Genomic DNA, 11,981 nt, shown 5'->3' with positions numbered 1-11,981 from the left:
CAGCCTCAATCAGCTCCCGCGCAATTCCCAACATTTGCATATATAGCTCAACCAAAGTTTGCTCGTCTTGGAATTGTCCGACAATTCAGCTTTTATTGATGTCATTGAACTAACAAACTCATCCATGCCATCAGATGCAATCACTCTGGCGACTGATATAACACCTCTCTCTGCTTGACAGTACAACTGCTCAAGTTCCTCTATGATGCCTTCAAATCGTTGTTCACGTTCGATGATATTCGAGATGATCTGGTTTGTAAGACACTGGTCAACAAGCAGATGTCCACGGGAGTGCGTGCTGTACCGCCTTCCCAGTCATCTTGTGGATGACAGCGTTTTCCCCATAGATAGCCTCGAGCAAGTCTTTCAGTCCAGTGCCTTCCATCAACGTTCCGATTGCACCTAACAGGTTCATCAGTGTGTGGAAGCTCCCAAGTAGTAGCACAACATCTTTAACTGGGTTGTCGTCTTCATTCACTATCTCCAAAGCTTTCCAAAAGAGCGGCTGATCGAAGGTGACTATGGGTGAGATGCTGTGCTACGATGCAAGCTTGCTTATGAACCCTAATGTAGACAGGATGCATGTCCGGTCTCCAGGGTACATATCAATCATTGGCAAGAAAAGCGCAGATGATTTTCTTGGGTGGACACGCTCACTGGTCAGAGTGTGCATCATTCCTTGCCAATTTGGGGTAGGTACATGGAATCTCCCACATCTCCCACAGTAAGTCGATTTTGCAGTCATCGTTTTCCAGCAATGGCAACGGCTCGAATTTTTTGTTGCAGCGCGCGTACTTTGCGAAGCGATATTCTTTGATAGGGACTTTCGTCTGCTCCATGATGTTCAGTTCACACAGTTTTTTCCTAAGAATTATGTAGCTAACGTGACTGCCAAGATTTTACAGCTGCAATCATTCCCATTCCTCGGAACGTACCCTTCCCATCGAGTGTCACAATGTTGTGATCCACATTATCTGCGGCGAACAATAGCATCATATCATCTATGGTTGTTTGACCACCTAAGATATCTGGAGCAACTGAAGGCCAGAGTCCTCTATTAAAACATGTGTACATTACGTGTACATTGTTGTGCATAGGTTTTGGTAAAAAAAATACTCATTGGACCAATCAATTCTTAAATATATTATCAAAAAGCATATTTCTGTGATGGCCTGACTCTGTAGATTAAGAATCAACTACAGATTGAGAATTAATTCCACTTTGGTCCATCCCAGTCATGTATTTACCACAACTTGACATTTTGATAAGCTCTATGTGACTGTGCCACACTTCCGGTCGTGGATGAATACAGGTCTCTGCCCTAGTAGAGAGCCAGTGTTGGCCCGAGGTCAAATGTTCTGCTGTTTTCAGATTCCCCTAGATGTCCACATTACTGTGCAAAAGGAATTTTTGAATTATACTGAATTGTAAAATTTTTATTCGAGTTCATCTTCTTGCTATGTCCGGCCTCAAATTCTATGTTGAAGTGATGTGGGCGTGGCAAATTCTGAAATACCCAACATGTATTTCTGTTAAAAATTATTATAATCCTACTTAACACTGTTAGTTTGAAATAAAGGATATATACATTATTAGAAATAAAAGTTTTTGAGTTCATATGGTCATTGCTGGATGTCCCAGGGCCAGGTTTCTAAGTTTTGGCAGTTACCATGACAACGGATTATAGAAATTGTAGAATCTCTACAACACTGAGTCTGAATTTTCAAAAAGTCACAAAAGTCACAACTAAGCAAAAAGGCAAGCCGTGGATTTCAAGTTGGTCGCTCTTACCACTCGCCCTACAGCAGAACAATGCCTCGAGAGAAAACCGATGGTAGCTGGTCTCGTTTCACTTCAGAAATGAGGATTACAACAATGTTGTTCGTGAGCGATCGGATGGCATCATCTTTGCACCGACGGTCGAGAACACAGTCAGCCCACTGAGAATACTTCGCCGGAGGGGACAGGATGCTGCAAAGGACAATACGGATGTTATACTGAGGATACTAACATTGTTGACTATACCAAGTCCATAATATACAGTTTACACTACTCGACTTCAGATCAGGTTCGCTGGTCTGGTTTATTTTGAGTTTTAAGGTCTGAATCCATGATTGCGTCTGAAAAGGGTTAATATGTACAATAATGCCATAAGTATTAGTTCAACTACAAGAAAAGGGATGAAAAGGATGTGCAGAATAGAGAAAATAAGATAAAATGTGTGTGCAAGTGTCAAATTTTTCATACTTGGTCAACCATTTTGACTACTAGGCCAGAGTCCTCTATTAAAACATGTGTACATTACGTGTACATTGTTGTGCATAGGTTTTGGTAAAAAAAACTACTCATTGGACCAATCAATCTGCACAAAATTTTATATGTGTCTAGAAGAACCCTTTGCCAATAGCATAATAAAGTTTTAAAAAATTCCAATACCGATTGCCTGAGAAAAAAAGATTTCCGTACACCATATCCATCAAAACGTCACTGGCGCATTGATATGGCCCTGTCAAAGTACAAGTTCTAAACTGACCAGTGAGACCACATTTTCTTAAATATATTATCAAAAAGCATATTTCTGTGATGGCCTGACTCTGTAGATTAAGAATCAACCACAGATTGAGAATTAATTCCACTTTGGTCCATCCCAGCCATGTATTTACCACAACTTGACATTTTGATAAGCTCTATGTGACTGTGCCACACTTCCGGTCGTGGATGAATACAGGTCTCTGCCCTGAAGACGCAGCATTTTCTACTTGAATTTCTATTGAATACTAGTATAGTACACAAATCTTAAACTGCCACCAAAAACATGATAAAATGATAAATATGAGTTTCCGACAATGACGTCATTGGTGACGTCAGGACGTCATGTTATGACGTCATGGCGCTATATGGAACATTACAGAATAATATATTGACTAAGATAATGGTTATAAGAGTAATGTTTCACACATTAACTGGTTGCAATAGCAATATTAATAGGATATGAGCAAGATTTATTGGACTTTTTAGCGATGGCAGCCATCTTTTTTTGACGTCATATTTAGACCCTTTGCGGAGGCTCAATTTCTGCCAAATTTTGATATGTTGTTATCTGGACTAATATCTAGAGAATAACACCATAAAACATTTTCTTGCAATTTTTTTTAGGGTTGGCCTGTTTATTTCATATTTTGATCCTACTATATTGTCTGAAGACTTATTTGATAGCAGAAAAGTACTAATAACTCTGATTTGATGCGAACAATCTAACCTTTTTGATGACTTGATTTTCCCTTGGCCGTGGATCGAGTTTGTTTACAATATGCAGCGCCATCTTGGAAAAGCCGTCACGTCACCGCGGTATCCTCCTTGACACTCGCTTGAGAGTTGCTATACCAGCCGCTTGTTCAAGTCACATGACCTCAGGTAGATTACATGATGCAAATCCTATTTCTGATTGGCTGAAGAGTTTGCCACATTTTTACAAAACATGCAACAAAGAATTTTATAACAATTTTACAACATGTTGTCGTGGCCTACAGCATCGTACTTAGGATTTCGTCTAGTTCCTGTTCCTGTAACGGGAACTATACTACACCAGAGGCGGTGGAGCCCGCACTAGCCAGCACAAGAGGTAGCCGTGGTGGAGGTGCTATTCCTGCAAGAGGCAGATGAAAAACGATTTAGGGTTAGCGTACGACCGATGCCCTTCCCCAGACGAGCCCGTAGTAATTATACGTGCTATTCCTGCAGGAGGCAGAAGAAAAACGATGAAAAACGATCTAGGAAGAATATTGTCTGTGAACAATGGCTAATATTTCCCTGAACCTGGGAGGCCAGAGTCCTGTTTTACACTCTAAATAAAATTCTATAACATTCCGATAACAGGAGGCTTGGGTGAAGAGGGAAAATGCCTCAATGTACATGTTTTTTTTGTTTTTTTTACATAATTTTTATTTTCAAAAGTATCACACAATACTGAAATATAGAAAAGGTACGTGTACATTTGAATTTTCTTTTTAACATGGACACCGTTCCCCTCCCCCCCCCCCCTAACGCACACACCCTTACCCTTTCCCCTGGATAGTACTACATGTAAAGTTGTTGGTGTCTGTTCATCCCGCAGAGCTAATGATTCCATTTTTTAGTCCTGTTTTTCAAAAAAAATTTCCCTTAAAGAGCGAACATAATCCTTCGTTCAAGGTATTTAGATTTAAGGAATTGAACCCGAGGCGGAGGACCTTGGTTGAGTTACCAAGACACTCGAGGGTGGAGCTAAAATACAGTCCAAACCCGAGCCGACAGGCGAGGGTTTGGACGAAATTTTAGCTCCACCCGAGAGTGTCTTGGTAACTCTCAACCAAGGTCCGAAGCCGAGGGTTCAATTTCTATTCTAAAATACCTCAAACTTAAAAAGATAGGCCACGAAATAACTTGAATATGTGCGAATTTGGCAAATTCCATCCATCGCCTGCCCGGAGCTTACATTATGTTACGGCAGCGCGTAATAGGAAGTCCGGATCGGCTCGCTCAAGTGACGCTAAAATCCGCGCAAATGGGCTATTTGGAGCGTTTTTCTCAGCAAATATGTGTAGTGCTCATTAAAAAACTTAGGGTGGTTGATGCTTCCTTGGCTGATTTGTGTTTGAAGCAGTGTTTTGAGAGCCTCAAACTTCTGAAGTGAGCTGTGTGCATGGTTCCACATTTTAGTGCAACCCGAGGGAACTTTGGTAGAGCATCTTGGTTGCGTGTCCAAAACACTCCACTCTCAGAACGAGGCTTATGCATTTTCCATTTAAAAGTTGACTTTACGGTACCAAGGTATTTTAGAATTTAGGTTTGTTGGGCTTTTTCCCCTGTCCCGTCAAGCCTGGACACCTGGAACCACCCGGAGTGCAGTTCCTAGGTGGTACCAAGCGGTGCATAATGTGCGCAATGTACATGTTTTCCAGGAGTGACGTGATAGTGTAAAGAATTACTTCTCACTGAGGTTTCTTCCGTATCGAACTCGCAATCAGGACAAATAACATGGGAGCTGGAAATTTTGCAACAAAAAAGATATGAAAACACATCTGAGCAAGCAAATAGGTCATAATCTGTGGAGGTCTTGTAGGAAGTCACATGGTTAAGTAGGCTTATTTAAAATATATTTAATTCCAGAAATTGGGCGTAGCATTTAAAATTGCTCACACTATTGTCTACTTCATTAACAGATAACGGAGCGGAAGTCAAGGCTAAAAAATAGTTCAACCAGTGACTGCAAAATAAAGCAGTGAACTAGGGTACTAAAACCATTTCTGAAACCACCCTGTAGTGTAATTGGCCTCACAGTAAGAATACAACCTTTTATTGGAAATGCTCGTGAACACTTTTCCTAGGCAACTTAAGTGATGCCCCTATAGTGAGTGGCGTCCTTAGGGTTTACTTTAATTTTTGTAGATGGGAACATTAATTCCGTTTAGCCTAAATCCGAGAGAATACCTGTAAGATTAAACATTATATATTCATAAGTAATTGAATCAACCCCACAGGCTTTGCTTCATTTAATACCCCTGATTAAATTGTAGCCGATTCTGGTAAAAAAACTTCAAGTAGCTATCGAAGCCCATGAAGCTTCCAGGAGAAACTTTGAATTGATATTACACGGCAAAGATTTTGAAATTGTCGATACTCTCACCTGGGTGTTGTATTCCACTGAAACGGTACTTTAATAGATTGAAGAAAAGCAATGTAGTGTAGGGAGAGATTTTGATACAGGTTTCATTCTTTTGTGTTTGTTTTGTTTGAGGTGTTTCATTGGAAATATCAGGTGTTAGGATAGGAAGCACTAAGCCGTAATGCATATTGTGTATGACGACACTTCTGCCATGAAATGTTCGGATGATAAATTGGGCAAACATTTTTATTGGTCGAGGGAATAAATATACCTACCATGGTAACTTTGTGTTATGGTTAAACTAGACAAATCAAAGTTCATGGTTAAACGGAAACGGTATAAAGGACACTAAAGAGATATGGATATTCAAGAGCCCCTTAATGTATTATAGCATTTTCAAAGAGCGTTTTAAAGACTAGCTAACATTGAATTCCTGGCATATACTCTGTAAATAGAATGACGTGTAACCATAAGCTCCCGATTGAAGCGGGGAGGCACACAGGCCATAACACGAGGAGACCGATGATGTATTTTGTGTAATAATGGAGTTGGCGATGAATGCCATCAACTTCTTGAATGTTGAAAATATTAGAAAAGACTGTTATTGTTTTAGACCAATGAAATGAAAAGCAAGAATCATGTCAAACTAGCATTCCTCTTGGTGTGTCTCAGATTGTTTAATTTGCCCATGTTTGTGATTCCTTTACCTTTACCCTGTACGTCAGCCATCATGTATAATTAGTGGGGGCAAAGGGCGATATGACCCTGCCAGCTATCAAGCAATTCATTTTGGGTCACAGTCCTGGATTGACTGGACTTCAGCATAACGGAAGCGCTATCTTGAGCCTGTCCACAAACCTACCTTACGCTACGCCAACCCTACTGATACCATCAACAGTGTACACCTGAGTCAAAACTTACACAAAAAAGCAAAGTCAGCCTCGTTCTGGATTGACCTAGTCTGTGTACTATCTAGTGCATTCCTGTTTCAATGCACTATGATCTCAGATAGTGTACTGATAGCTGGGGTCATTATTTGAAATGACTCTAACACACCCCAAATCTTTTTTTACCTCAATAAACATGCTTAATATTGTTAAATACATACCACACTACAATCCTTATGCAACATGTATTCCATTTAAGCACTTTTGAGACCATATAATGCATTTCATTGTGAGTATTGTCCAACACACACCCCACCCCCTAATTGGGATAGAAAAAGTTTCTATGTCTAAAACAAGAGACCATTGATGGCAGACCTTTGATTGACATCTTGGCTATGGAATTCAACCACTTTTCTCAATGAATATGCACACCCCTTGATGTATGAGGCTTGTGAATGGCTTGAGTCAACCCAGCACAGCCCCCTCCCCCTCAAATAAACTGTCAATAACATTCTTGGAAGTCAACTTGTGTATGGTATCATGATACAGCGTGGTACAGTGACCTTTCTGCTTGATTAATTACACACATTTGGGTTAATTTGTTGATACACTTGTCTGCTATAATCTCTCAAACTCAGCAGGCTTGTTTGCAAGGCGGCTTATTCCTTTGATCTAGTAATAGGGATAGATTTTGTTTCTGATACCTCAAGTGCGGAGGCTAAACTCTATGGTGTTGACCATGTCTTATTGTAGTGAATGAGTATAATTTACACTCTTTCTTGTTATCAACGAAGTGGTTATCACATCTTTTGATATTGCTTGTCTAGCTCATCAGCCGCTCATTAGCATATTGGCCTAGTAACCATGATGGAACACGTGGTGGTGCAGATCAAGTGCTTCCTGCCTTGTCAATTTTGTTACATCTTTCCTGGTTCTATCAGTTCTTCTGAACAGGTTAAACTTGTTTTGTTGTTCCTTTGGTGGAATTTTATTCTTACTTCTTTTGATTATTAATGTTTCACGCCTATATTCATTCAGTGACCCTTACTTTTTATTTTATTTTTCGACAAAAAAAGGAATATGGAATGAAATAATTGCTTGTATATTTGGATATTCTTGATTCAATGGATTTGGGATGTTGGGAGGGTGATTTCCAGGGGCTGTGAATGTAGGTACCGGATATCAAAATGATTCGTGGTACTTTCAAACCATATCAAACCATGGCACTATTATTGTTTACATTGCTAATATAGGTAAACTAGGACGTATTATGGATGAATCTATGTCAGTGGGCGGCCAAGTTTATGCTAAGCAGGTATACTAAACCGAGGCTATAATCTGCCAGCAACTGGGTCACTTTGGATATCAGTTACACTTTGGCTACCCAGAGCACTCACTGCAATGATACAGTGCAGCAACCGATCAGAAGAGAGTTGTCACAGCAGTTGATTGGAAAAATACCTAAAAGGCCGACAAACTCACTGTGGGGAATCACCGTAAATTTGTGGTAAAAACAAAGTATTTATAAATATATATAAAAAAATTAAAATGAAATTAAAGAAAAAAAGCAACCTATCCGCGAATCGAAACCACTCCGCTTGCATCAATAGGATCATTGAGATCATACCTTAACCTACGCCCCGTATCACACTCACCACACGCTAAAAATAGTGCTCGACCTAATTGCGAGCACCTTCGACTGAAGTGTACACCCTCTGTGCAGAAAGAGACGGACAGATCAGCCAAATGAACCCGTTTCGCACGTAACACAATTTTATTAACTACAAAAGGCGTTTTATGTAATAGGGTCTTCGCTTTATAGCTTGTTGGATCTTTTCTTTTTATAGTAGGGTCTTCGCTTTATAGTTGTTGGGTTCGTTTTATATAGTAGGGTCAAGTGCAGAATTGATAACATCGTGTGCTGTACAAATTATTCCCGCCAAATTCTCGCACGGTGGCCTATCTTTGGTTCACAATTGCCTCCTTGAATTCAATCACTGCAGGTCTCATTATTTTGCAAAGCCTAGCTATCTTTTTTGTTAACAAGATGGCTCTCAGCTGGATGAACATGACTGAACTTATCATCCATGCTATGTAAATATTACAGGAGGCAACGGAAGATATCCCTAGCTCAGTATGTTGTATCGGTAGCTTTACTTAAGACAAGAAGTGTCAGATAGATGTGACTTCTGCATGGACAACTGTAGTACACTCATCAAAGAAAGTCTCAAACTCAGACCACTTTTTATTTTTAACAGCACATATTAAGGACCAGAAAATGCCTTAATATGAATGGCCTGTATGACCTCCAAGTCACAGTAATCAATTTCACATGTGGTTTATTCCAGTTGTTGAATAACTTCTAACTTGTCACAACCTGAAAATGGGTGTTTTGGTGTGTCAACTTTTTCACAATTTTAGCCTCAATGTCTTGTCATCAATGTCAGCATGGTCAGTAGCGAGTATGGCCTCCCCCTGCTGCAATAACAGCCTGACACCGCTGTCTCATTGAGTTTATCGGCTTTACACTACTGTTTGAAGGTCAAGAGAAGTCACTCTTGTTCAAAGCAGAGCTGCCAGCTGGATGAAACATGAAACATGACTGAACTAATCATCCATGCCTCCAAACTGCTGCAAACCATTTGGCTGCACCTCAAGCGCTCCAATACTCCTTCCCATCATGTCCCAGACATGTTCAATCGGATTCAAAGTCTGGGGATTTCGCTGGCCAGTCCATACGCTCAATTATATGATCCGCCTGGTACTGTGTCACCACTCCCGCTGTGTGGGGACGGGCGTTTTCAATGAAATTTTCCCCAGCGTTTTCTGCAAACGGAACCACAAAAGGTTCCAGGATTTCATCTCTGTACCTCACACCTCCCACATAGAGGCGAGTGCGTTGACCGTAGCTGATTCCGCCCCACACCATGATACTGCCTCCACCATAGCGGTCATGTTCAGCGATGCAGCCATATTTTGCAGACAAAATATTTCTCCCTGTTGTCATCTGCTCTCATCTGAGAACAGAACACGTCGCCATTGTTGGTGGGTCCATCCCTCATGACCAAAAGCCCATTGAGACGGATTCTTCTGTGAGCAGGGGTTGCATTGCAGTGGCCTCCTGGCATGGATGTCGGCTCTGTGAAGTTGGTTACGGATGGTTTGATTTGAAACAGTCACCCGAGTTGCAGCAGCAGTGAATTGGTTACTGAAGCGGTTGCGACGACAAATAGTCACTAAGTAGCGGTCATCCCTCGCAATTGTTGCGGATGGGCGGCCAGTACTGGGTTTCTCTGAGTATCGCCCTGTCTCCCGGTGTCGTTGGTTAGCACGACTGATGACACTGTGAGACACACCCATCATCTCACCTACTCGACGCTGACTGATGCCAGCTTCCAGCATCCCTATGGCTCGTGCAACCTCTTCTTTACTCAAGTGGCACCTAGGCATCTCTCTTGTCAGAATGCTGCCCTAGCTTGGTGGGAAATGCAAGGAAAAGCACTTGCATGGACTTTTGTACCACTTTATGTGGTCAGCTGACACACCAAAAACACCCATTTTCAGGTTGTGACAAGTTCAGAAAGAAGTTATGCAACAACTGGAACAAACCACATGTGAAATTGATTACTGTGTCTTGGAGGTCATACAGGACATTCATATTTAGGAATTTTCTGGTCCTTAATATGAGCTGTAAAAAAAATATGTTAAAAATAAAAAGTGGTCCTTAACTTTCTTTGATGAGTATATATGTCCAGGCTGGGTTGTACGTGCTGTAACCAAGGATACCAAGTGCTGTCTGTAATTGAGAGGTATCCTGATAACAGAGGTCAAAATAAATAGAAATGACCAGTTTGGGACTAACACCACTAAAATTAGCTTTATTGAGAGAAATACAAAATTTTTTGTTTTTGTTTACATTTGAACTGCACACATGCGTTTGTTTACAATTTCATTTCCCGCGAAATCTCGAGGTGACCTGCAATCGTGGATTGAAAATAACATCAACCTGGGTTCAGCAGGTCAGCAGGTTACCGGCTGTTCCAATCATCCCCCTACAGCCAGCTGTTCAAAAGGTATGTTATTCACTCCACAGGGAGTGCAGGTAATAGCATCCCGCGAAGATGACGTCAGTGCAGTTGCTGCCCTCTATTTCCTCATCGCTGAATTACAGGCAATGTCGGAAAAACATGCGGTTTCGTAATGGATTCAGGATTTTTAACTAGGGCAGTTAGATTCAATCTGGCACATGTCCGAGTGTTTCAAATACTACATAGTTGTTCTTCTCTAACTCTATGCTAAAAACAATGCAGGGTCAGATAATTTACTTTGAAATCAGCTCAAATGCCTAGAAATAAGTGTCGATGTCCGACTGTCACTTGACTAAAACGTCATCAATATCTTATGGGAATGACCTTGTGAACTATAAATAGTAACTTCGCGGAATGCTATTGATTAGTCCCCTGCATAACTTAACAGCAATGGCTTGGCTTCTGTGAGTGGTAAGGAGAATTGACAGTGTCCGATTAAAAATCCCTCATTACTGCTCCGCTGAAGTAAATTTGTGAATAAAACCAAGACATTGCATCAGGGTAAGGTGTCACCACTATTCATGCAAAATTTCAAGGCGATCCAACGCCTCTAAGTGTGATTTTATTCCTCCACCTTCCAGTTTTATTATATAGATTTAGACCAGCGATGACGTCATTACTGGTGATTCCCTACGTTGTCAAATGAGCGCTTTTTCAAGTGTGCCATTTGGCATGCACTAGCATGCAATGTCTTTTATCAGATGCCGTAGCTCCCTCAATTTTGAATCAAAATCGTAGTACTAAAGACTAAAATGCCAACAGAATCATGCCGGGAATTCTCCAGTTCAAAATAATTCGAGGAAAGAACAAGCAGAACACTACCTGGCAACTATACTTCTCAGCCCGGGCTTTTGAATTGTCAAAAAATTCAGTTAAATGTACCTGTAGCGCCAACTGGCGGTGAAAACTAAACTAATTCCATTAGAAGTAAAAATGAAAAATTATCAAAAAATATTCGGCAAGATGTGAAAACAATATTTCCTCTGTGGACCGAGGTATTTATGAATGAATTTTAACTCCTGAGAAAATCAAAGAAATCAATGCAACCGTTACTTGCACTTATTGGCACTAAATAAAGACCAAGTCAATGTGGCAGTTAATTATAGAAATTCTCGTCGTTAGCCTGATTCTTAAGCAGGTAAAAAGGGAAGACCTTTGAAGAAAAAATCATAGAAGGCATTGAACTATTTCCTTCAAATTTCATAGGCATGTTGTACTAATCAATACCCAACTATCCTGAGAAAATCAAAGAAATCGATTTATTCGCTGCTTGCTTACGGGGCGTGACGGAAAAATTGAGAGGTAAAACAGCAAGACCCATCAGGTAAAAAAAGGAAGACCCTTGCAAAAACTCGTCGAAGG

The 11,981-nt window shown here is 40.7% G+C and overlaps 1 protein-coding gene across 1 annotated transcript in view; it reads right to left on the bottom strand.

The window, feature by feature from the left end:
• Positions 1–1,644: 1,644 nt before the first annotated feature.
• The window catches only part of LOC135482656 (uncharacterized), a 64,642-nt gene continuing 54,305 nt past the window's right edge, over positions 1,645–11,981 (bottom strand). Inside the window, exon 3 of the mRNA XM_064762907.1 lies at positions 1,645–1,971. Coding sequence (XP_064618977.1) covers positions 1,868–1,971 — 104 coding nt within the window. The 3' untranslated portion in view covers positions 1,645–1,867. The remainder of the gene's footprint in view (positions 1,972–11,981) is intronic.

Source organism: Lineus longissimus, chromosome 2 (assembly GCF_910592395.1).
Source record: "Lineus longissimus chromosome 2, tnLinLong1.2, whole genome shotgun sequence".
Classification (NCBI taxonomy): domain Eukaryota; kingdom Metazoa; phylum Nemertea; class Pilidiophora; order Heteronemertea; family Lineidae; genus Lineus; species Lineus longissimus.
This window is presented reverse-complemented; position numbering and strand designations above follow the sequence as displayed.